This window comes from Hordeum vulgare, chromosome 3H (genome assembly GCF_904849725.1).
Source record: "Hordeum vulgare subsp. vulgare chromosome 3H, MorexV3_pseudomolecules_assembly, whole genome shotgun sequence".
In the NCBI taxonomy this organism is placed as follows: Eukaryota; Viridiplantae; Streptophyta; class Magnoliopsida; order Poales; family Poaceae; genus Hordeum; species Hordeum vulgare.
Window position 1 is genome coordinate 500470704 of NC_058520.1, and position 26093 is coordinate 500496796.

The 26093-nt window shown below is 44.7% G+C and overlaps 1 protein-coding gene across 1 annotated transcript in view; it reads right to left on the reverse strand.

Annotated features, from left to right (window-relative positions):
- The window catches only part of LOC123441928 (tRNA modification GTPase MnmE-like), a 48906-nt gene that overhangs the window by 17211 nt on the left and 5602 nt on the right, over window positions 1–26093 (reverse strand). Inside the window, exons 2-8 of the mRNA XM_045118095.1 lie at window positions 5318–5561; window positions 5108–5246; window positions 4744–4865; window positions 4002–4205; window positions 3864–3922; window positions 3020–3159; window positions 2675–2793 (exon numbers count right to left, since the gene is read on the reverse strand). Of these exons, the coding sequence (XP_044974030.1) occupies window positions 2675–2793; window positions 3020–3159; window positions 3864–3922; window positions 4002–4205; window positions 4744–4865; window positions 5108–5246; window positions 5318–5561 (1027 nt within the window). The remainder of the gene's footprint in view (window positions 1–2674; window positions 2794–3019; window positions 3160–3863; window positions 3923–4001; window positions 4206–4743; window positions 4866–5107; window positions 5247–5317; window positions 5562–26093) is intronic.

The following is a 26093-nucleotide window of genomic DNA, read 5'->3' on the forward strand; positions in this document are numbered from 1 at the left end:
ACGTTGGTCCATTGGAACTTGTGTCTCGTAGCAATATCACATGCCACACTTTTCCAATAACTTGACCGCATAAGCCGATTGACGTAGGGAAATATCTCCGGAGCTTTGCTTCACTTGGATGCCCAAGTAATCACTGAGTAATCCCAGATCTCTCATGCTAAACTTGTTCTTCCTTTGCGCCTTGAAATGTTCAATTTCTTGTACGCTATCTTCGGTGATAATCAGATCGTCGACATAAACTCCAACTAGCAGGTTTGAGCCTTTGGAGTTATTTGTATAGACTGCATGCTCGAGGGGACATCTCTTGAACCCGAGCGAGACCAAACTTTGATCTAACTTTGAGTTCCAAGCTCTTGGCGCTTGCTTCAACCCGTAAAGTGCTTTCTTGAGCTTGTAAACTTTCCCTTCTTTGCCTTTCTTCTCATAGTCGAGGGGTTGTTCCACGTACACTTCTTCTGTGAGATCACCATTGAGGAAAGAAGATTTAACATCCATATGATGAACCTTCCAATCCTCTTGTGCTGCCAAAGCTAGGAGCACTCTCACTGTCTCGAGTCGAGCAACTGGTGCAAACACCTCATCATAGTCAACTCCTTGACGTTGTACGTAGCCCTTTGCAACGAGTCTTGCCTTGTACTTCACAATGGCACCTTCCGTGTCCTTCTTTAACTTGTAAACCCACTTCAAACTAATCGCCTTTTGAATCGAAGGTTGGGTTACCAAAGTCCACGTGCCATTTCTCTCAATCGCGTTCATCTCCTCATCCATGGCGTGCGTCGAGCTAGGACTTTTGCTCGCCTCTACGAAGTTCGCCGGCTCCTCAACTCCGAAAATACATAGTCTGAAGTACTCGAGCGTAACTGGCTTTGTGTACTTGTAGACTTTCTTGAGGGTCTTGTAGCGACGAGGCCCTGAGGAATCCATTGTGGCTTGCGAAGGAGGCGACACAAATTGTGTCGGTGTTGATGCACTTGAGGAAGATGGCTGAGACCCGGGCGTGTCATCGACATCCGTGTCGTCGGCATAGTCATCGTGACCGTGACCATCATCTCGATTGTCGTTGTCACTATGCGCCTCGTTGTCGATGTTGTCGTGGAGATCTCTGCCCGTACCGTGCGCATCGTTGTCGCTATCTCCTTGCGACCTATGCGCGTTGTCGTCGGTGTCGGCACCATGATGATCACTACCATTGTGGTCACCTTGGTTGGTTGTCTTGCCAACCACTTGGACATCCTCCCCTATGTCATCATCAGTTGGAAATTCAATCGTGAAAATGTTACCATTTGGAGCATCGTCAGCTGCGGCGCTCCAATTCCACGCTTGGTTTTCTTCAAACACGACGTCGCGTGAAATCCGTAGACGCTTGGTTTGTGGATCATAGAAGCGGTATGCCTTGGTGCCAGAACTCCTCTCGTGTCCAATGAACACCATCTTGGTGCTACGATCGTCAAGCTTTGAGAGATGTGGCTCCGCCGTCTTCACATGTGCCACGCACCCGAGCGTCCGTAGATGAGACATATTCGGCTTACGTCCATAAATTGCTTCATACGGAGTCTTGCCGATCACCGCCTTCGACACTACTAGGAAAAGGCCTGCTAGTGGCGCACCTATTTTGGCTACTAATGGCGCACTACAGGTGCGCCAGTAGCATCACGCCATTAATTTTTTTACTAATGGCGCACCACAGGTGCACCATTAGTATCTGGTATACTAATGGCGCACCAGGTAGTGCGCCATTAGTATAGCTCATGATGCGCCATCAGTATCTGGTATACTAATGGCGCACCAGGCAGTGCGCCATTATTATAGCTCATGGTGCGCCATTAGTATGCCTCCCAGGGGCCATATTTACCCATGTGCTGTGGCTTACTAATGGCGCACTAGTTGACGATGCGCCACTAGTGTGCTTTTTGCAGTGCGCCACTAAAGTGTTGAGTGGTGCGCCACTAGTATGAATATTAGGTTTTTTCTGATATTTGCACAGGTTACAAAACATACTAGATCATGAAAGGCGCGCTTTGCCGCGCCCATCCATTTTAGAAATGGATTGATAGGATATTTCTAAATATATAGAAACAAAACATGTAGACAGATTTATAAAATTTTTGGTCGGTAGCAGCCAAGGAGTGCAGTAGTTGAGCAGTAGGTCCCCTGGAAGAAGGCATATACACTATCACATTATGAAGAACTAGCTGTCAAAGGATCAAAGTAGTGTCCGCCACTCTCTGCAAACAACCATGTCCTGAACGTAAAGCTCCTTTGCAAACTCTGGAGAAGGCGGGCTTGCTCTTCGGTGTCGGCGGCTTGTTGTGTGAAGGAGGCAGTGGCCGCCCCCTCCCCTCCCGTCATGCAAGTCTAGAGAAGGCGGGCTTGCTCTTCGGTGTCGGCGGCGGACAACTTCGTCAAGGCCGTCGTGCTTGTCGCTGTTGTGGAGCAGCCAGTGGCCGTTATCGGCGTGAGCAAGAAAAGTTGCCCTTTGGCGCAGATCCGTTGGCACTGCAGAACCTGAGCATTCTTGGTCATAATAAAGAGACAAAAAAAGAATAGTCACTCTCTAATTTATTTACATACGACGAGAAGGGACAGCGAGGACTTCAAACAGAAGGCATGCAAACCAACAACCAGGCAACCAGAATCATCAACAAAATTGTTGAGAAAATGAAACTGATGGTACCTTATCAATCATGACACGTTTGATAAGTTTAGTGTCATCTTGAGTCCACCCATCAACTTCACTTATTGTCATAATAACCATATCAGCTCCCAGTGCAGCAGTCTCTGATCGTTCTACACCTGGTTTAGAGCAAAACAGAAGATAAGCATCAAGACTAATAACACCATCACCATTATTCAATATACAAAATTAAATATATGTTGGGAAATATGTTCCTGTCCCTGATGGTCTATACCGCCCAACGTCAGTTCACACTTTGAGATTCACATCTTTATCATCTTGCTTTAATAGTTCTATACCGCCCAACGTCAGGTAGTATATATTTATGAGAACAATAATACTCACCAATTTTTTCCATAATGTCATCGGTTTCTCTTATGCGAGCAGTGTCGAGAAGGGTAACGGGGATTCCACAAATCGAGACATTTGGTTCAACTATGTCCCTTGTAGTTCCAGCTATTTCAGTAACAATAGCTCTTTCACTCAGCAAGCTAAGCATTTAAGCTCCAGTATCAACTATTATGGTTGCAACACCAAATAAATCAAACTATCCAATTGGATATGTGATTCATATGAAGTATGTAGAATTATAGATTACAATCAGTATTCATATAAGAAGATTATACTGCGATACCGTTCGATGTATAAACTTAGGGCATGACACACAACAGAGAAGCAGGATACAGTATGTTGAGCAAAATCCTCTTAAATCACATGGCACTAGACATCTACCGGAGTTTTGGTACAGTTCATTTGAAGTCACAGCAGAATGGTAGTATCATAAAAGTTCTACGGGTCTAGGTTTGCGGAGAGAAAGATGGGCCCATGCTGTGGACGGGAGTATGAAAAGTGGATGGTATCCCTCATGTTTTCTTGCTTAATTAATCTCAATGTCAAAAAACATCTTACATTTTGAGACAGTTGACCCATTATATATCTTTGGGATGCAATCCTAATTAATCTATTTTTAAGAGAGCTGCCGTCATGCTGCCTTGTGTGTTGGTTAATGACCCCATGCCTTAAGTAGCCTTGAACCCATAACAATAAGATATAGCTCATGTAACTTCAGATATAAAAATAGAAAAAAAAAGATTAACAAGCATGGTAATAACGAAATAGAACACTAACAAAGATATGTTGGACCAATATTCAACAGAAATAATGACAGAGAGATATCCATGATTATACCTTACTCCAGGCATTCAGGAGGCTTGACTTTCCAACATTTGGGCGGCCAATAATTGCTATCTGTGCAAAATTGTAAGCACATTTTCATTCTTAATTAGTTTTCCTTTAACAATTCAGTATAATGCATAGAATAAAGTACCTGTAGACTAGACAGCAACAACTTATCATACTTTGCAGTATCAAGAGCATCTTGAACCTCTTGCCTCATGCTGTTAATTTTGCTGAGCAGCATCATAGGGTCCAATGGAGGCATCTCGTCTTCAAAATCTAAACAAGCCTCAATTTCAGTGATCAATTCTATGCACATTGATCTCAAAGATTTCACTAGAGTAGAAAAGCCTCCCTATAGTAGAGGATACATATAATTCAGATTGGAGAATCTACTTATTATTCAAAAAACATCTATATTGTGATACCCAAAGAAACTGGAGTTGATGAAGTTAAACTTCACAATGCAAAAGGGTTTCAAGTAGTGGCTGCGTCACGAACTTGTTATCGGCGTGTACAAGGGGGAGAAAAAACAAGTCGTGCACAATAGATGCAAATTTCCTCTCCACATTTTAGTGATAAGAACAACTATATTCAATTTCCTTTTCCCATTTCACTAATCACTCTCACACTCCAATTGATATCTACTTTTTCATATTTTTGGGGGTTGCCTGTAACAGGAGCAACCCCTGCCACCACACCGCCCCTGGTTACTACCCTCCATAAAGAGTTGTTTCAGCTACTCCTGACATGGAAACAACTGGTCTCTGGTATTTCGAGGCTTAAACACAAAAAACCTCTCTAACATGGTCGCCATGTACATCGTTTCTTAGGGCCTACCTAAAACAGGCTAACATGATTTGATTTACCAACAGCGTAGTTTTGCGACATGCCTGGATGCCAGCCAAGGCTGAATCTGCCGCAGCTACGCACTTGGCTGAAATAAGCCTCGAGACGTTCTCCGCTTGAGCCAAGTCCAATCTCCCATTTAGGGACGCGCGAAGGGTGAATTCACCTGAAAAGCAAACATGAACACTGAGCTAGGACTTTGCTCAAGACAAGACACCTACATTCACCATTCTTCAAACAAAAAGTGTGCCTACCTCACAAAAACAAACGGTTTCCCTATAACTATAACCAGAGCCATAGCAAACAGAACTGTTTCTCCTGAACTATAATCATAGCGGAAACACTATTTATTTACACACATAAATAATCTGGACCAGTAGGAGGTGAGTGAGCAAGCAAGCAACCAACCAGGGTCGGCGAGCCGAGCACCGGCCTCCAAGCAGGCGCTGAGCACGCGGCGCAAGCAAAGGTCGTCCCCATGGCACTGGAGCTCCACCACATCCTCCCGAGTGTAGGACCTCGGAGCCAGCATGGGCACCACCAGCACCTTCAGAATTCGGCAAAACAAATTGAGTACTCGCCGCACTGGTTCGAATCACAGAGAAAGCAGAGCAGCACCTCGTCGATGACGCCCCCGTCTCCGTCCAGCACGAGCCCGTACTCCACGGAGTGGCTTCGGGGCCTCCAGGGCGCCGGGGACTTCCGGGCCGATCGGAACACGCGGGCGGCGACGGCGATGGCATCAGTGCCGGACAGCCGGACAACGCTGACGGTCGCGGGGCCCTCGCCGAGGGAGATGCCGATGGCGGCGATCGTCCCCGGAGACCCGCCGCCACCGTCGTACAGTGAACATGCAGTTCTTCTATATCGTAGATGATATTTATCCTTTCAGTTTACCTGGCGGAAACCACCAGGGCTTGTTATTTGATCTTCAATCGGGCACCTCGGCTCATCACCGTTGCTGGTTCTCCCTTAAGCTGCGAGCCCAGCTCTCGGAAGTTGTGGGGCACGCGGAATCTGGCCGGGGCGACGGATCCCGGTGGATCGCTCCCCGGATCCCGTAGATCTAGGTCGCGGGCCTGCGGGCCGGACCGAGCTAGCAACGCGCGAGCGCCAGCAGCCGCGGGTCCGCCCGTCCATCCCGATCCGGCAGTACAAGCGCACGGTTACAACAGAGAAGGGAGGGAGGAAGGGAGGCGACGAGCCCTCGCGGGGGGGGGGGGGATGAGATGGGGCAGTATGCATACCTGCGGCGGGGTGATACGTCTCAAACGTATCTATAATTTTTGATGGTTTCATGCCGTTATCTTGTCAACTTTGGATGTTTTATGTACCTTTTTTTATCTTTTTTGGGACTAACTTATTAGTTCAGTACCAAGTGCCAGTTCCTGTTTTTTCTGTGTTTTTGACTCTTTTCAGATCTGATTTTGGAACGGAGTCCAAACGGAATAAAATCCCCGAAATAAATTTTACAGAACGGAAGAAGATCAGGGGACTTGAGTGTTGGAATTATGCCCTAGAGGCAATAATAAATGTATAGTTATTATTTTAATTTCTGTATCAAGATAATAGTTTATTATCCATGCTATAATTGTATTGAATGAAGACTCATTTACATGTGTGGATACATAGACAAAACACCGTCCCTAGCATGCCTCTAGTTGGCTAGCCAGTTGATCGATGATAGTCAGTGTCTTCTGATTATAAACAAGGTGTTGTTGCTTGATAACTGGATCACGTCATTGGGAGAATCACGTGATGGACTAGACCCAAACTAATAGACGTAGCATGTTGATCGTGTCATTTTGTTGCTACTGTTTTCTGCGTGTCAAGTATTTATTCCTATGACCATGAGATCATATAACTCACTGACACCGGAGGAATGCTTTGTGTGTATCAAACGTCGCAACGTAACTGGGTGACTATAAAGATGCTCTACAGGTATCTCCGAAGGTGTTAGTTGAGTTAGTATGGATCAAGACTGGGATTTGTCACTCCGTGTGACGGAGAGGTATCTCGGGGCCCACTCGGTAATACAGCATCACACATAAGCCTTGCAAGCAATGTAACTTAGTGTAAGTTGCGGGATCTTGTATTACGAAACGAGTAAAGAGACTTGCCGGTAAACGAGATTGAAATAGGTATGCGGATACTGACGATCGAATCTCGGGCAAGTAACATACCGAAGGACAAAGGGAATGACATACGGGATTATACGAATCCTTGACACTGAGGTTCAAACGATAAGATCTTCGTAGAATATGTAGGATCCAATATGGGCATCCAGGTCCCGCTATTGGATATTGACCGAGGAGTCTCTCGGGTCATGTCTACATAGTTCTCGAACCCGCAGGGTCTGCACACTTAAGGTTCGACGTTGTTTTATGCGTATTTGAGTTATATGGTTGGTTACCGGATGTTGTTCGGAGTCCCGGATGAGATCACGGACGTCACGAGGGTTTCCGGAATGGTCCGGAAACGAAGATTGATATATAGGATGACCTCATTTGATTACCGGAAGGTTTTCGGAGTTACCGGGAATGTACCGGGAATGACGAATGGGTTCCGGGAGTTCACCGGGGGGGGGGCAACCCACCCCGGGGAAGCCCATAGGCTTTGGGGAGACACACCAGCCCTTAGTGGGCTGGTGGGACAGCCCCAAAGGGGCCTATGCGCCAAGAGAAGAAAATCAAAGGAAAGAAAAAAAAAGGAGGGAAGAAGTGGGAAGGGAGGGGGACTCCTCCCACCAAACCAAGTCCAACTCGGTTTGGGGGGGGGGGGGTCCTCCCCCCCTTGGCTCAGCCGACCCCTTGGGAGTCCCTTGGACCCCAAGGCAAGGTCCCCCTCCCTCCTCCTATATATATGGGGCTTTTAGGGCAGATTTGAGACGACTTTCTCACGGCTGCCCGACCACATACCTCCATAGTTTTTCCTCTAGATCGCGTTTCTGCGGAGCTCGGGCGGAGCCCTGCTGAGACGAGATCATCACCAACCTCCGGAGCACCGTCACGCTGCTGGAGAACTCTTCTACCTCTCCGTCTCTCTTGCTGGATCAAGAAGGCCGAGATCATCGTCGAGCTGTACGTGTGCTGAACGCGGAGGTGCCGTCCGTTCGGTACTAGATCGTGGGACTGATCGCGGGATTGTTCGCGGGGCGGATCGAGGGACGTGAGGACGTTCCACTACATCAACCGCGTTCTCTAACGCTTCTGCTGTACGGTCTACAAGGGTACGTAGATCACTCATCCCCTCTCGTAGATGGACATCACCATGATAGGTCTTCGTGCGCGTAGGAAATTTTTTGTTTCCCATGCGACGTTCCCCAACATTGAGGGCCAAGGCAGGAGAGCCACATGGGGCCCACAAGACCTGTAGCCGCCACCAGGGGGGCGGCGGCTACCAGGCTTGTGGCCTCCCTGGCGCCCCATGACCTAGCTCCTTCGCCTATATATTCCCTAAAATACAGAAAAAATAGGGGAATCCACGAAAACACTTTTCCGCCGCCGCAAGCTTCCGTTTCCGCGAGATCTCATCTGGGGACCCTTCCCGGTGCCCTGCCGGAGGGGAATTTGGAGTTGGAGGGCTTCTACATCAACATCATCGCCCCTCCAATGACTCGTGAGTAGTTCACTTCAGACCTACGGGTCCGTAGTTAGTAGCTAGATGGCTTCTTCTCTCTCTTGGATCTTCAATACAAAGTTCTCCATGATCTTCATGGAGATCTATCCGATGTAATCCTCTTTGGCGGTGTGTTTGTCGAGATCCGATGAATTGTGGATTTGTGATCATATTATCTATGATATATATTTGAGTCTTTGTTGATTTCTTATTTTCATGATTTGATATCCATGTAAGTCTCTCTGAGTCTTGGGTTTTATTTGGCCAACTAGATCTATGATTCTTGCAATGGGAGAAGTGCTTGGTTTTGGGTTCATACCGTGTGGTGACCTTTCCCAGTGACAGAATGGGCAGCAAGGCACGTATCGTGTTGTTGCCATCAAGGGTAACAAGATGGGCTTTTATCGTAGATATGAGATTGTCCATCTACATCATGTCATCCTGCTTAAGGCGTTACTCTGTTCTCATGAACTTAATACACTAGATGCATGCTGGATAGCGGTCGACGTGTGGAGTAATAGTAGTAGATGCAGAAAGTATCGGTCTACTTGTTTTGGACGTGATGCCTATAGATATAATCATTGCCATAGATAACGTCACGACTTTGCGCGGTTCTATCAATTGCTCGACAGTAATTCGTTCACCCACCGTCTACTTGCTTTCATGAGAGAAGCCACTAGTGAAAACTATGGCCCCGGGTCTATTCACACCTATCGTTTCCACTTTCGCTTTTACTTTGCTTTGTTTCTTTTTTGCTTTCAGTTCTCACTTGGCAAACAATCTATAAGAGATTTACAACCCCTTCATAGCATTGAGTGCAAGCTCTTTGTGTTTGTGCAGGTACTTGTGACAATCCTTCACTGGATCGATACCTTGGTTCTCAAAACTGAGGGAAATACTTACCGCCGCTGTGCTACATCACCCTTTCCGCTTTGAGGGAACACCAACACAAGGCTCCAAGGCCACGGGGGAATCCTTTGCATATTTTCCAAGGAAGTCCCTAAAGGCGTAGCCGTAGCAGAAGGATTCCTGGTGCCTTTGCTGAGGAGTATCAAGACAAGAATAGACTCCAGTCAGCACGCTTGTTTCTGGCGTCGTTAGAAGGTCTTTTGTTGCAGTAGCAGAATTATTTCTGGCGCCGTTGCCGGGGAAGGAGAGATCTATCCAAGTAGGTCTCACAAACTCATCTCTTGCATTTACCTTTTTTGCGAGTTGCCTCTCGTTTTCCTCTCCCCCACTTCACATTTGCCGTTTTCATTTGCCTTTCTCCTTTGCCGTTTTCTTTTGCCTTTTGCCTTTTGCCGTTTTCCTTTGCCGATTTTCTTGCTTGCTTGTGTGCTTGTTTGTTTGTTGAAGTCATCATGGCTGAAAACACAGCTTCTCGAGTACCAATAATAATGATTTTATTAGTACTCCGATTGCTCCCGCCCCTAGTGCGGAATCGTATGAAATCAACGCAGCTTTGATGAATCTTATTATGAAAGAGCAATTCTCTGGCCTTCCTAGTTAAGATGCCACATCCCATCTCAATACCTTCATTGAGCTTTGCAAAATTCAAAAGAAAAGAGATGTGGATAATGACGTGATTAAGTTGAAGCTTTTTCCTTTCTCGTTGCGAGATCGCGCAAAAACTTGGTTTTCTTCTTTGCCTAAAAATAGTATCGATTCTTGGGATAAGTGCAAAGATGCTTACATATCCAAGTATTTTCCGCCGGCTAATATTATCTCCTTACGTAACGATATCATGAATTTCAAGCAACTTGATCATGAACACGTTGCACAATCTTGGGAGAGGATGAAGTTAATGATTAGAAATTGTCCAGCTCATGGCTTGAGTTTGTGGATGATTATACAAATCTTTTACGCTGGCTTGAATTTTTCCTCTCACAATATCTTGGACTCCGCCTCAGGTGGAACGTTCATGGAAATCACGTTAGAAGACGCTACAAAACTCCTAGACAATATCATGACCAACTACTCTCAGTGGCACACTGAAAGGTCACGTGCTAGCAAAAAGGTACACGCTATAGAAGAAATTAACTCCCTTAGTGCTAAGATGGATGAGTTGATGAATTTGGTTGCTAGTAGAAATGCTCCTTTAGATCCTAACGACATGCCACTATCTTCCTTGATTGAGAGTAGAAACGCTAGTTTGGAAGTTAATTTTGTTGGTAGGAACAATTTTGGCAACAACAATGCTTTTAGAGGAAACTATGTTCCTAGGCCTTTTCCTAGTAACTCCTCTAACAATTATGGCAATTCCTACAACAACACTTATGGAAATCACAACAAATTACCCTATGATTTAGAGAGTAATATCAAAGAGTTCATCAACTCTCAAAAGATTTTCAATGCGTCCATAGAGGAAAAACTACTCAAAATTGACGATTTGGCTAAGAGCGTTGATAGGATGTCTTGTGATATTGATGCTTTGAAAGTTAGATGTGCTCCTCCCAATGTCAACTTGGATGAAACTTTAAAAGCTATGCGTGTCTCCATGAATGAGAGCAAAGAAGGAACCACCCAAATTCGCGCTAGGCATGAATGGTTTAAAAGGGTGCGTTCTAGTGATGTAAATCATGAAGATCTTAAAGTGCTTGGTGTGACTCCTCTTGAATATTTGTTCTTGCGTGTCAAACCTATTGTTGAAGGGGCTGGATATGAATCCACTTTTGTTGAAAAACGCCCCAATGATTCGGAGTCCACCTATCTTGATGATAAAGGTGTGGAGAGTGGAGTAGAAGAAATCAAAATTTTGGATTTCAAGGAATTCAATTATGATAGTTGCTCCTTGTTTGAATGAATTTCTTTGATGCAATCCATTGCAAATTCTCCACATGCTTATAGCCAAAGCAAAGCCTTTACCGCGCATATCGTAGATGCTATGATGAAATCTCTTGAAGAGAAGCTCGAACTAGAAGTCTCTATACCTAGAAAACTTCATGATGAGTGGGAACCTACTATCAAAATCAAGATAAAAAACTATGAGTGCAATGCTTTGTGTGATTTGGGTGCTAGTGTTTCCGCGATTCCAAAGTCTTTATGTGTTATTCTTGGTTTTCATGAGATTGAAGAGTGTTCTCTTAATTTGCATCTTGCGGATTCTACTATCAAGAAACCCATGGGAAGGATCGATGATGTTCTTATTGTTGCAAATAAGAACTATGTACCCGTGGATTTCATTGTACTTGACATAGATTGCAATCCTTCATGTCCCATTATTCTTGGTAGACCTTTCCTAAGGACTATTGGTGCTATCATCGATATGAAGGAAGGGAATATTATATTTCAATTTCCTCTAAAGAAGGGCATGGAGCACTTTCCAAGGAAGAAAATAAGATTGCCTTATGAATCTATGATGAGGGCTATTATGGTTTGAGCACCAAAGATGACTATACGTGATTCCATCACCTTTTGCCTAGCTAAGGTCGTTAAATAATAGAGCTTGTTGGGAGGCAACCCAACGAATCTATCCTTTTTCTTTCTGTTTTGTGTTTTCCACACTTTCATAATTCTGTTATGATTGTGTTTTTTGTGTTTCTTTTTGCGTTTGTGCCAAGCAAAACCGTTATGATTAGTCTTGGGGATGATCGTTTGGTCATGCTGGAAAAGACAAAAACTTTCTGCTCACGAAAAGAATTTAGTTTTATTTCTGTAAGAGATTTTGAGTTGATTATTTTTTATGATGATTGCTACGCAAATTCTTCAGGCTGTCGTAATTTTTCAGAATTTTTGAAGTACCAGAAGTATACGAAGTATACAGACTGCTACAGACTGGTCTGCTGTTAACATATTATGTTTTTGTTGAGTTGGTTGCTTATTTTGATGAAACTATGGATAGTATTAGGGGGTATTAGCCATGGAAGATTGAAAATACAGTAACCCAACATCAAAATAAGTAGAATTTAAGTTTGCTACAGTACCTAAGGAAGTGGTGGTTTGCTTTCTTATACTAATGTTATCACGAGTTTCTGTTTAAGTTTCGTGTTGTGAAGTTTTCAAGTTTTGGGTGAAGTTCTTATGGACAAAAAGATAAAGAGTGGCAAGAGCTCAAGCTTGGGGATGCCCAAGGCACCCCAAGATGATTCAAGGATGTCGTAAAAGCCTAAGCTTGGGGATGCCCCGGGAAGGCATCCCCTTTTTCGTCTTCAATCCATCGGTAACGTTACTTGGGGCTATATTTTTATTCACCACATGTTATGTGTTTTGCTTGGAGCGTCTTGTATCGTAGGAGTATTTTATTTTTGTTGTGTCACAATCATCCTTGCTGCACACCTAGAGAGATAGACATGCACTCACCATGATTTTGTCGAGCTTCACTTATATCCTTTGGTAGACAATTCAGCTCACATGTGCTTCGCTTATATCTTTTGAGCTAGTTGATTTTGCTCTATGTGCTTCACTTATATCTTTTAGAGCACGGCGGTGCGTGGCTTGGTAGTTGATATATGCTTTGAAAGTAGTCTCAAAAGGGGTAGTTATCCAAAAGGATATGAAAACTTCCACCTTCATGTGCATTGAATAGTTAGAGAAGTTTGATTCATCTCAATTAGTTTTGAGTTGTGGTTGTGGTAATATTGAAGTTATGCTAGTAAGGTGTTGTGGATCTAGAAATACTTGTGTTTAAGTTAGTGATTCCCGTAGCATGCACGTATGGTGAACCACTATGTGATGAAGTCTGAGCATGATTAGTCTATTGATTTTCATCCTTTGTGTGGCGGTCGGGATCGCACGATGGTTTATACCTACCAACCCTTCCCCTAGGAGTATGCGTTGAATGCTTTGTTTCGATTACTACTAAAACTTTTGCAACAAGTATATGAGTTCTTCATGACTAATATTGAGTCCATGGTTTAGATGCACTTTCACCTTCCACCATCACTATCTTCTTAGTGCCGTGCAACTTTCGCCGGTGCACAAAACCCACCATTAGCCTCCCTCAAAACAGCCTCCATACCTACCTACTATGGCTTTTTCAAAGTCATTCCGAGATATATTGCCATGAAACTACCACCATGACATGTGCCACCACGTCTACATTGCCATTGCATGATCGTAAGATAGCTAGCATGATGTTTCCATTAATGTCTATGCCATGCTAGATCATTGCCACGGTACACTACCGAAGGCATTCCATATAGAGTCATCATTGTTCTAAGTTTTGAGTTGAAAGTGTGATGATCATCATTGATGGAGCATTGTCCCAGGAGAGGAAAAAAAGAGGCCAGCGAAGCCCATATACAAAAAGAGGCCAAAGATGCCCACAAAAAAAAGAGAGGCCAAAGAGCCCACCAAAAAAAAGAGAGAAAAAGAGAGAAGGGACAATGCTACTATCCTTCCACACTTGTGCTTATTAAGCACCATGATCTTCATGATTGAGAGTCTCTCGTTTTGTCACCACCATATAGCTAGTGGGAAATTTTCATTATATAACTTGGCTTGTATATTCCAATGATAGGGTTCCTCAAATTTGCCTTAGGTCTTCGTGAGCAAGCAAGTTGGATGCACACCCACTAGTTTTCTTTAAGAGCTTTCACATACTCTTAGCTCTAGTGCATCATTTTTATGGCAATCCTTACTCATTCACATTGATATCTATTAATGAGCATCTCCACAGCTCATTGATATGCCTAGTTAATGTGACCAACTTCTCCTTGTTTGTCTTGCAACCTCCACCACACTCCACACCACTTATAGTGCTAAAACCGTGGCTCACGCTCATGTATTGCGTGAGAGTTGAAAAGGTTTGAGAAAGTAAAGGTGTGAAAACAATTACTTGGCCAATACCGGGGTTGCGCATGATTTAAATTCGTTGTGCAATGATGATAGAGCATAGCCAGACTATATGCTTTTGTAGGGATAACTTTCTTTTGGCCTTGTTATTTTGAAAGTTCATGATTACCTTGCTAGTTTGCTTGAAGTATTATTGTTTCCACGCCAATAGAAAACTATTGTCTTGATTCTAATGGATCTGAACACTCACGTCACATAAGAGGAGTTACAAAGGACATCTATGCTAGGTAGCATGAAAGCATCAAAAATTCATTCTTTATCACTTCCCTACTCAAGGACGAGCAGGAGTTAAGCTTGGGGATGCTTGATACGTCTCAAACGTATCTATAATTTTTGATGGTTTCATGCCGTTATCTTGTCAACTTTGGATGTTTTATGTACCTTTTTTGTCTTTTTTGGGACCAACTTATTAATTCAGTGCCAAGTGCCAGTTCCTGTTTTTTCTGTGTTTTTGACTCTTTTCAGATCTGATTTTGGAACGGAGTCCAAACGGAATAAAATCCCCGAAATAAATTTTTTCAGAACGGAAGAAGATCAGGGGACTTGAGGGCCAAGGCAGGAGAGCCACAGGGGGCCCACAAGCCCTATAGCCGCCACCGGGGGGGGGGCTACCAGGCTTGTGGCCTCCCTGGCGCTCCCTGTTGGGGAACGTCGCATGGGAAACAAAATTTTCCTACGCGCACGAAGACCTATCATGGTGATGTCCATCTACGAGAGGGGATGAGTGATCTACGTACCCTTGTAGATCGTACAGCAGAAGCGTTAGTGAACGCGGTTGATGTAGTGGAACGTCCTCACGTCCCTCGATCCGCCCCGCGAACAATCCCGCGATCAGTCCCACGATCTAGTACCGAACGGATGGCACCTCCGCGTTCACCACACGTACAGCTCGACGATGATCTCGGCCTTCTTGATCCAGCAAGAGAGACGGAGAGGTAGAAGAGTTCTCCAGCAGCGTGACGGCGCTCCGGAGGTTGGTGATGATCTTGTCTCAGCAGGGCTCCGCCCGAGCTCCGCAGAAACACGATCTAGAGGAAAAACTATGGAGGTATGTGGTCGGGCAGCCGTGAGAAAGTCGTCTCAAATCAGCCCTAAAACCTCCGTATATATAGGTGGGAGGGAGGGGAGGAGGCAGCCTCAAAACCTAAAGGTTTGGCCGAAATTGGAGGTGGAGGAGTCCTACTCCAATCCTACTTGGAGTAGGATTCCACCTTCCCACTTGGAAACTCTTTCCACCTTGTGTTTTTTCCTTCTCAAACCTTATGGGCCTTAGTGGGAACTTATTCCAGCCCACTAGGGGCTGGTTTATCTCTTCCCATAGCCCATGAGACCCCTTGGGGCGTGACACCCCTCCCGATGTCCCCGGCACCCCTCCCGGCACTCCCGGTACACTACCGATGAGCCCGAAACTTTTCCGGTAATGCACGAAAACCTTCCGGTAACCAAATGAGGTCATCCTATATATCAATCTTCATTTCCGGACCATTCCGGAAACCCTCGTGACGTCCGTGATCTCATCCGAGACTCCGAACAACATTCGGTAACCAACCATATAACTCAAATACGCATAAAACAACGTCGAACCTTAAGTGTGCAGACCCTGCGGGTTCGAGAACTATGTAGACATGACTAGAGAGACTCCTCGGTCACTATCCAATAGCGGGACCTGGATGCCCATATTGGATCCTACACATTCTACGAAGATCTTATCGTTTGAACCTCAGTGTCAAGGATTCGTGTAATCCCGTATGTCATTCCCTTTGTCCTTCGGTATGTTACTTGCCCGAGATTCGATCGTCAGTATCCGCATACCTATTTCAATCTCGTTCACCGGCAAGTCTCTTTACTCGTTCCGTAATACAAGATCCCGCAACTTACACTAAGTTACATTGCTTGCAAGGCTTGTGTGTGATGTTGTATTACCGAGTGGGCCCCGAGATACCTCCCCGTCATACGGAGTGACAAATCCCAGTCTTGATCCATACTAACTCAACGAACACCTTCGGAGATACCTGTAGAGCATCTTTATAGTCACCCAGTTACGTTGCGACGTTTGATACACACAAAGCATTCCTTCGGTGTTCGTGAGTTATATGATCTCATGGTCATAGGAACAAATACTTGACACGCAGAAAACAGTAGCAACAAAATGACACGATCAACATGCTATGTCTATTAGTTTGGGTCTAGTCCATCACATGATTCTCCTAATGATGTGATCCCGTTATCAAGTGACAACACTTGCCTATGGCCAGGAAACCTTGACCATCTTTGATCAACGAGCTAGTCAACTAGAGGCTTACTAGGGACAGTGTTTTGTCTATGTATCCACACAAGTATTGTGTTTCCAATCAATACAATTATAGCATGGATAATAAACGATTATCATGAACTAAGAAATATAATAATAACTAATTTATTATTGCCTCTAGGGCATATTTCCAACAGTCTCCCACTTGCACTAGAGTCAATAATCTAGTTCACATCACCATGTGATTCCAACGAATCCAACACCCATATAGTTATGGGGTCTGATCACGTCTTGCTCGTGAGAGAGGTTTTAGTCAACGGTTCTGAAACTTTCAGATTCGTGTGTTCTTTCCAAATCTTTATGTCATCTTATAGATGCTGCTACTACGTGCTATTCGGAAATGCTCCAAATATCTACTCTACTATACGAATCCGTTTCACTACTCATAGTTATCCGGATTAGTGTCAAAGCTTGCATTGACGTAACCCTTTACGACAAACTCTTTAACCACCTCCATAATCGAGAAAAATTCCTTAGTCCATTAGTTACTAAGGATAAATTTCGACCGCTGCTAGTGATTCAATCATGGATCACTCTCTGTACCTCTCAACATACTTTGAGTCAAGGCACACTTCAGGTGCGGTACACAGCATGGCATACTTTAGATTCTACGGCTAAGGCATAGAAGACGACCTTCGTCTATTCTCTTTATTCTGCCGTGGTCGGGTTTTGAGTCTTACTCAAATTCACACCTCACAACGCAACCAAGAACTCCTTCTTTGCTGGTCTATTTTGAACTCTTTCAAAAACTTGTCAAGGCATGCATCTTGTTGAAACTTCTATTAAGCGCTTTCGATCTATCTCCATAGATCTTTGATGCTCAACGTTCAAGTAGCGTAATCCAGGTACTCCTTTGAAAACTTCTTTCAAACAACCTTGTATGCTTTACAGAAATTCTACATTACTTCTGATCCACAATATGTCAACCACATATACCTATCAGAAATTCTATAGTGCTCCCACTCACTTCTTTGGAAATACAAGTTTCTCATAAACCTTGTACAAACCCAAAATCTTTGATCATCTCATCAAAGTGTATATTCCAACTCCGAGATGCTTGCACCAGTCCATTGAAGGATCACTGGAGCTTGCATACTTGCTAGTATCTTTAGGATCGACAAAACCTTCTCGTTGTATCACATACAATGTTTGCTCAAGGAAACCGTCGAGAAAACAATGTTTTGACATCCTACGTGCAATATTTCATAAATAATGCATCAACAACTAACATAATTCTAACAGACCTTTAGCATCGCTACGAGTGAGAAAGTCTCATCATAGTCAACTGTTTGATCTTGTCGAAAACATCTTTGTGACAAGTCGAGCTTTTCTTAATAGTGACTTATCACCATCATCGTCTGTCTTCTTTTAAAGATCCATTTTACCCAATAGTCCCATGACCATCAAGTAGTTCTACCAAAGTCTACACTTTGGTTTCACACATGGATCCTCTCTCGGATTTCATGGCTTCCAGCCATTTGTCGGAATCTGGGCCCACCATCGCTTTCTCCATAACTCGTAGGTTCACTGTTGCTCAACAACATGACCTCCAAGACAGGGTTACCGTACTACTCTGCAGCAGTACGCGACCTTGTCGACCTACGAGGTTTGTAGTAACTTGATTCGAAGCTCAATGATCACCATCATCAGCTTCCACTTCAATTGGTGTAGGCGCCACAGGAACAACTTCCTACGCCCTGCTACACACTGGTTGAAGTGATGGTTCAATAACCTCATCAAGTTCTACTACCCTCCCACTCAATTCTTTCGAGATAAACCTTTTCTCGAGAAAGGATCCTTTTCTAGAAACAAACACTTTGCTTTCGGATCTGAGATAGGAGATGTACCCAACTGTTTTGGATATCCTATGAAGATGCATTTATCCGCTTTGGGTTCGAGCTTATCAGACTAAAACCTTTTTCACATAAGTTTCGAAGCCCCAAACTTTCAAGAAACGACAGTTTAGATTTCTCTAAACCTTAGTCTATACTGTGTCATCTCAACGGAAATACGCGGTGCCCTATTTAAAGTGAATGTGGTTGTCTCTAATGCATAACCCATAAACGATAGTGGTAATTCGATAAGATACATCACATCATGCACCATACTAAATAGTGCGTGGTATGACGTTCAGACACATCATCACACCATGATGTTCCAGGTGGCATGAACTGTGAAACAATTTCCACATTGTCTTAACTGTGTACCAAAAACTCGTAACTCAGATATTCATTTCTATGATCATATCGTAGACAGTTCATCCTCTTGTTACGACAAACTTCACTCTGAAACAGAATTGAACTTTTCAATATTTCAGACTTGTGATTCATTAAGTAAATACTCCTGTATCTACTCAAGTCGTCAGTGAAGTAAGAACATAATGATATCCACTGCGTGCCTCAGCACTCACTGGACTGCATACATCAAAATGTATCACTTCCAACAAGTTACTATCTTGTTTCATCTCAATGAAAACAAGGCCTTGCTCATGTGGTATGATTTGCATGTCACTAGTGATTCGAAATCAGGTGAGTAAAGATCCATCAGCATGGAGCCTCTTCATGCAATTCATACTAACATGACTCAAGCGGCAGTGCCACAAGTAAGTGGTACTATCATCATTTAACTCGTATCTTTTGGCACCAATGTGTAACACTACAATCGAGATTCAATAAACCATTGAAGGTGATTATTCAAGCAAATAGAGTAACCATTATTCTCTTTGAATGAATAATCGTATTGCAATAAACACGATCCAATCATGTTCATGCCTAACGCAAGCACCAAATAACAATTATTTAGGTTCAACACCAATCCCGATGGTAGAGGGAGCGTGCGACGTTTGATCATATCAACCTTGGAAACACTTCCAACACGTATCGTCACCTTGCCTTTAGCTAGTCTCCGTTTATGTCGTAGCTTTCATTTCGCGTTACTAATCACTTAGCAACCGAACCGGTATCCAATACCCTCATGCTACTAGGAGTACTAGTAAAGTACACATCAACATTATGTATATCAAATATACTTCTTTCGACTTTTGTCAGCCTTCTTATCTACCAAGTATCTAGAGTTGCTCCGCCTCAGTGACTGTTCCCCTTATTACAGAAGCACTTAGTCTCGGGTTTGGGTTTAATATTGGGTCTCTTCATTAGCGCAGCAACTGTTTTGCTGTTTCACGAAGTATCCCTTCTAGCCCTCGCCTTTCTTGAAACTTAGTGGTTTTCCAAACCATCAACTATTGATGCTCCTTCTTGATTTCTACTTTCGCAGTGTCAAACGTCGCGAATCGCTCAAGGATCATTGTATCTATCCTTGATATGTCATAGTTCATCACGAAGCTCTCAAAGCTTGGTGGCAGTGACTTTTGGAGAACTATCACTATCTCATCTGGAAGATTAACTCCCACTTGATTCAAGCGATTGTTGTACTCAGACAATCTGAGCACACGCTCAACGATTGAGCCTTTCTCCTTTACTTTGTGGACAAAGAATCTTGTCGGAGGTCTCGTACCTCTTAACAAGGGCACAAGCATGAAATCACAATTTCATCTCTTTAGAACATCACTTATGTTCCGTGACGTTTTACAACGTTTTCGGCGCCTTGCTTCTAAGCCATTAAGTATCTTGCACTGAACTATCGTGTAGTCATCAGTAATGTGTATGTCGGATGTTCATAGCATCCACAGACGACGCTCGAGGTGCAGCACACCGAGTGGTGCATTAAGGACATAAGCCTTCTGCGTAGTAACGAGGACAATCCTCGGTTTTACAGACTCAGTCTGCAAAGGTTGCTACTATCAATTTTCAACTAAATTTTCTCTAGGAACATATAAAAACAGTAGAGCTATAGCGCAAGCTACATCGTAATTCGGAAAGACCATTAGACTATGTTCATGACAATTAGTTCAATTAATCATATTACTTAAGAACTCCCACTCAAAAAGTACATCTCTCTAGTCATTTGAGTGGTACATGATCCAAATCCGCTATCTCAAGTCCGATCATCACGTGAGTCGAGAATAGTTTCAGTGGTAAGCATCCCTATGCTAATCATATCAACTATACGATTCATGCTCGACCTTTCGGTCTCATGTGTTCCGAGGCCATGTCTGCACATGCTAGGCTCGTCAAGCTTAACCCGAGTGTTCCGCGTGTGCAACTGTTTTGCACCCGTTGTATGTGAACGTTGAGTCTATCACACCCGATCATCACGTGGTGTCTCGAAACGAAGAACTGTCGCAACGGTGCACAGTCGGGGAGAACACAATTTCGTCTTGAAATTTTAGTGAGAGATCACCTCATAATGCTACCGTTGTTCTAAGCAAAATAAGGTGCATAAAAGGATTAACATCACATGCAATTCATAAGTGACATGATATGGCCATCATCACGTGCTTCTTGATCTCCATCACCAAAGCACCGGCACGATCTTCTTGTCACCGGCGCCACACCATGATCATCCATCAACGTGTTGCCATCGTGGTTGTCGTGCTACTTATGCTATCACTACTAAAGCTACAGCCTAGCAAAATAGTAAACGCATCTGCAAGCACATATGTTAGTATAAAGACAACCCTATGGCTCCTGCCGGTTGCCGTACCATCGACGTGCAAGTCGATATTTCTATTACAACATGATCATCTCATACATCCAATATATCACATCACATCATTGGCCATATCACATCACAATCATACCCTGCAAAAACAAGTTAGACGTCCTCTAATTTTGTTGTTGCATGTTTTACGTGGTGACCAAGGGTATCTAGTAGGATCGCATCTTACTTACGCAAACACCACAACGGAGATATATGAGTTGCTATTTAACCTCATCCAAGGACCTCCTCGGTCAAATCCGATTCAACTAAAGTTGGAGAAACCGACACTTGCTAGTCATCTTTGAGCAACGGGGTTACTCGTAGCGAAGAAACCAGTCTCTCGTAAGCGTACGAGTAATGTCGGTCCAAGCCGCTTCAATCCAACAATACCGCGGAATCAAGAAAAGACTAAGGAGGGCAGCAAAATGCACATCACCGCCCACAAAACCTTTTGTGTTCTACTCGAGAAGACATCTACGCATGAACCTAGCTCATGATGCCACTGTTGGGGAACGTCGCATGGGAAACAAAATTTTCCTACGCGCACGAAGACCTATCATGGTGATGTCCATCTACGAGAGGGGATGAGTGATCTACGTACCCTTGTAGATCGTACAGCAGAAGCGTTAGTGAACGCGGTTGATGTAGTGGAACGTCCTCACGTCCCTCGATCCGCCCCGCGAACAATCCCGCGATCAGTCCCACGATCTAGTACCGAACGGACGGCACCTCCGCGTTCAGCACACGTACAGCTCGACGATGATCTCGGCCTTCTTGATCCAGCAAGAGAGACGGAGAGGTAGAAGAGTTCTCCAGCAGCGTGACGGCGCTCCGGAGGTTGGTGATGATCTTGTCTCAGCAGGGCTCCGCCCGAGCTCCGCAGAAACACGATCTAGAGGAAAAACTATGGAGGTATGTGGTCGGGCAGCCGTGAGAAAGTCGTCTCAAATCAGCCCTAAAACCTCCGTATATATAGGTGGGAGGGAGGGGAGGAGGCAGCCTCAAAACCTAAAGGTTTGGCCGAAATTGGAGGTGGAGGAGTCCTACTCCAATCCTACTTGGAGTAGGATTCCACCTTCCCACTTGGAAACTCTTTCCACCTTGTGTTTTTTCCTTCTCAAACCTTATGGGCCTTAGTGGGAACTTATTCCAGCCCACTAGGGGCTGGTTTATCTCTTCCCATAGCCCATGAGACCCCTTGGGGCGTGACACCCCTCCCGATGGTCCCCGGCACCCCTCCCGGCACTCCCGGTACACTACCGATCAGCCCGAAACTTTTCCGGTAATGCACGAAAACCTTCCGGTAACCAAATGAGGTCATCCTATATATCAATCTTCGTTTCCGGACCATTCCGGAAACCCTCGTGACCTCCGTGATCTCATCTGGGACTCCGAACATCATTCGGTAACCAACCATATAACTCAAATACGCATAAAACAACGTCGAACCTTAAGTGTGCAGACCCTGCGGGTTCGAGAACTATATAGACATGACCAGAGAGACTCCTCGGTCAATATCCAATAGCGGGACCTGGATGCCCATATTGGATCCTACACATTCTACGAAGATCTTATCGTTTGAACCTCAGTGTCAAGGATTCGTGTAATCCCGTATGTCATTCCCTTTGTCCTTCGGTATGTTACTTGCCCGAGATTCGATCGTCAGTATCCGCATACCTATTTCAATCTCGTTCACCAGCAAGTCTCTTTACTCGTTCCGTAATACAAGATCCCGCAACTTACACTAAGTTACATTGCTTGCAAGGCTTGTGTGTGATGTTGTATTACCGAGTGGGCCCCGAGATACCTCCCCGTCATACGGAGTGACAAATCCCAGTCTTGATCCATACTAACTCAACGAACACCTTCGGAGATACCTGTAGAGCATCTTTATAGTCACCCAGTTACGTTGCGACGTTTGATACACACAAAGCATTCCTTCGGTGTTCGTGAGTTATATGATCTCATGGTCATAGGAACAAATACTTGACACGCAGAAAACAGTAGCAACAAAATGACACGATCAACATGCTACGTCTATTAGTTTGGGTCTAGTCCATCACATGATTCTCCTAATGATGTGATCCCGTTATCAAGTGACAACACTTGCCTATGGCCAGGAAACCTTGACCATCTTTGATCAACGAGCTAGTCAACTAGAGGCTTACTAGGGACAGTGTTTTGTCTATGTATCCACACAAGTATTGTGTTTCCAATCAATACAATTATAGCATGGATAATAAACGATTATCATGAACTAAGAAATATAATAATAACTAATTTATTATTGCCTCTAGGGCATATTTCCAACACTCCCCTGCCCTAGATCTTTGGCCTATAAATTCCCTAAAATCCCAGAAAAAATCAGGGCATCCACAGAAACACTTTTCCGCCGCCGCAAGCTTCCGTTTCCGCGAGATCTCATGTGAAGACCCTTCCCGGTGCCCTGTCGGAGGGGACTTTGGAGTTGGAGGGCTTCTACATCAACATCATCGCCCCTCCAATGACTCGTGAGTAGTTCACTTCAGACCTACTAGTCCGTAGTTAGTGGCTAGATGGCTTGTTCTCTCTCTTGGATCTTAAATACAAAGTTCTCCATGATCTTCATGGAGATCTATCCGATGTAATCCTCTTTGGCGGTGTGTTTGTCGAGATCCGATGAATTGTGGATTTGTGATCAAATTATCTATGATATATATTTGAGTCTTTGCCCATTTCTTATTTTCATGATTTGATATCCTTGTAAGTCTCTCCGAGTCTGGGGTTTTGTTTGGCCAACTAGATCTATGATTCTTGCAATGGGAGAAGTGCTTGGTTTTGGGTTCATACCGTGTGGTGACCTTTCCCAGTGACAGTAGGGGCAGCAGGGCACACATCGTGTTGTTGCCATCAAGGGTAACAAGATGGGCTTTTATCGTAGGTATGAGATTGTCCATCTACATCATGTCATCCTGCTTAAGGCGTTACTCTGTTCTCATGAACTTAATACACTAGATGCATGCTGGATAGCGGTAAAGTATCGGTCTACTTGTTTTGGACGTGATGCCTATAGATATAATCATTGCCATAGATAACGTCACGACTTTGCGCGGTTCTATCAATTGCTCGACACTAATTCGTTCACCCACCGTCTACTTGCTTTCATGAGAGAAGCCACTAGTGAACACTACGGCCCCCGGGTCTATTCACACCTATCGTTTCCACTTTCGCTTTTACTTTGCTTTGTTTCTTTTTTCTTTCAGTTCTCACTTGGCAAACAATCTATAAGGGAGTGACAACCCCTTCATAGCGTTGGGTGCAAGCTCTTTGTGTTTGTGCAGGTACTTGTGACAATCCTTCACTGGATCGATACCTTGGTTCTCAAAACTGAGGGAAATACTTACCGCCGCTGTGCTACATCACCCTTTCTGCTTCAAGGGCACACCAACGCAAGGCTCCAAGGCCACGGGGGAATCCTTTGCATATTTTCCAAGGAAGTCCCTAAAGGCGTAGCCGTAGCAGAAGGATTCCTGGTGCCGTTGCTGAGGAGTATCAAGACAAGAATAGTCTCCCGTCAGCACGCTTACTTCTGGCGCCGTTGGAAGGTCTTTTATTGCAGTAGCACGGGGCGGCGGGGCGGTGGGGCTCCGGAGACCTCGACGCCGTCGAGGAGCGCGTCCGACGAGGCTCGTCGCCGACGAGGCGGCCGCCGCTGGGAGGGGGAGCAGGAGAAGGGGAGGGATACGGGGGAGAGCGAGCTCGACTTGGTCGATACGGGCACATGGGCCGCGTGGGGACTGGCATGGGGATTTTAGCGGTGGTGATAGCAATGGCGCATCCCAGGGGGTGCACCATTAGTAACCCTGGTTACTAATGGCGCACCAGCTGGTGGTGCGCCATTAGTAGTTTTGCCAAAAAAATAGTATTGGCGCACCACCTACAAAATGCGCCATTAGTAACCCTAGTTACTAATGGTGCACCAGCTGGTGGTGCTCCATTAGTAGTTTTGCAAAAAAAAATTATAGTAGTGGCGCACTAGATGAGTGGTGTGCCATTACTAGTTAAACTAGTAATGGTGCACTCTGTCCCGGTGCGCCATTAGTACTTTTGCAAAAAAAAAATTATAGTAGTGGCGCACCGAGTGTGTGGTGCGCCATTAGTGTCCATCACACTAATGGCACACCTGCACATGGTGCGCCACTGCTATATAGTAGTGGCGCACCACTTGTCTCGTGCGCCATTAGTGTCTATATCATTTATATCCCTTTTCCTATTAGTGTTCGTTGGAGCCCGATTGAGAAGATACACCGCCGTCGAGACAACTTCTCCCCAAAAAAAAATCCCCGGGAGGTTCTTGCTCTTGAGTAAATTCCTTGCCATGTCAAGGATGGTTCGATTACGCCTTTCAACGACCCCGTTCTGCTCTGGCGTGTAAGGTGCCGTGAGGAACCTTTTTATGACAATCTTCTCGCAGTAGTCGTTGAACTTGTTCGACGTAAACTCTCCGCCACGATCTGTCCGTAGAGCGCGAACCTTCAGCTTGTGTTCCATCTCCGTTGCAGCCTTCAGCTTCTTGAACGCTTCAAACGCCTCATCTTCAGATCATAGGAGAATGACCCACATATATCTCGAGTAGTCGTCTACCACAAGGAATAAATACTTCTTTCCCGCGTGAGTTGCCGGGGTGATAGGGCCACATAGATCACCATGGAGCAGCTCGAGTGCATCACTTGCACGATAGGTAGACTGAGCAGGGAACGACCTACGTCGATGTTTTCCAACCACGCACCCGTCACATACTCGATCAACATGGTCGATAACTGGTATCCCTGATACTATCTCCATCTTTGACATCTTCTTCAAGGCGTAGAAGTTAACATGTCCATATCTAGCATGCCATAACCACGAATCATCATCACTCTTGGCAAGCCTACACTCCAGTTGAGATTGATCAAGGTTGAGGATATAGAGTCTATTCCGTGTGCGATTAACACGAGCTAGCACGTTTGAGAGGTTGTCGAAGATCGTCATCACTCCGTTCTCGATATTCACCTTGCATCCATTCTCGTCAAGCTTTCCAATAGAGATGATGTT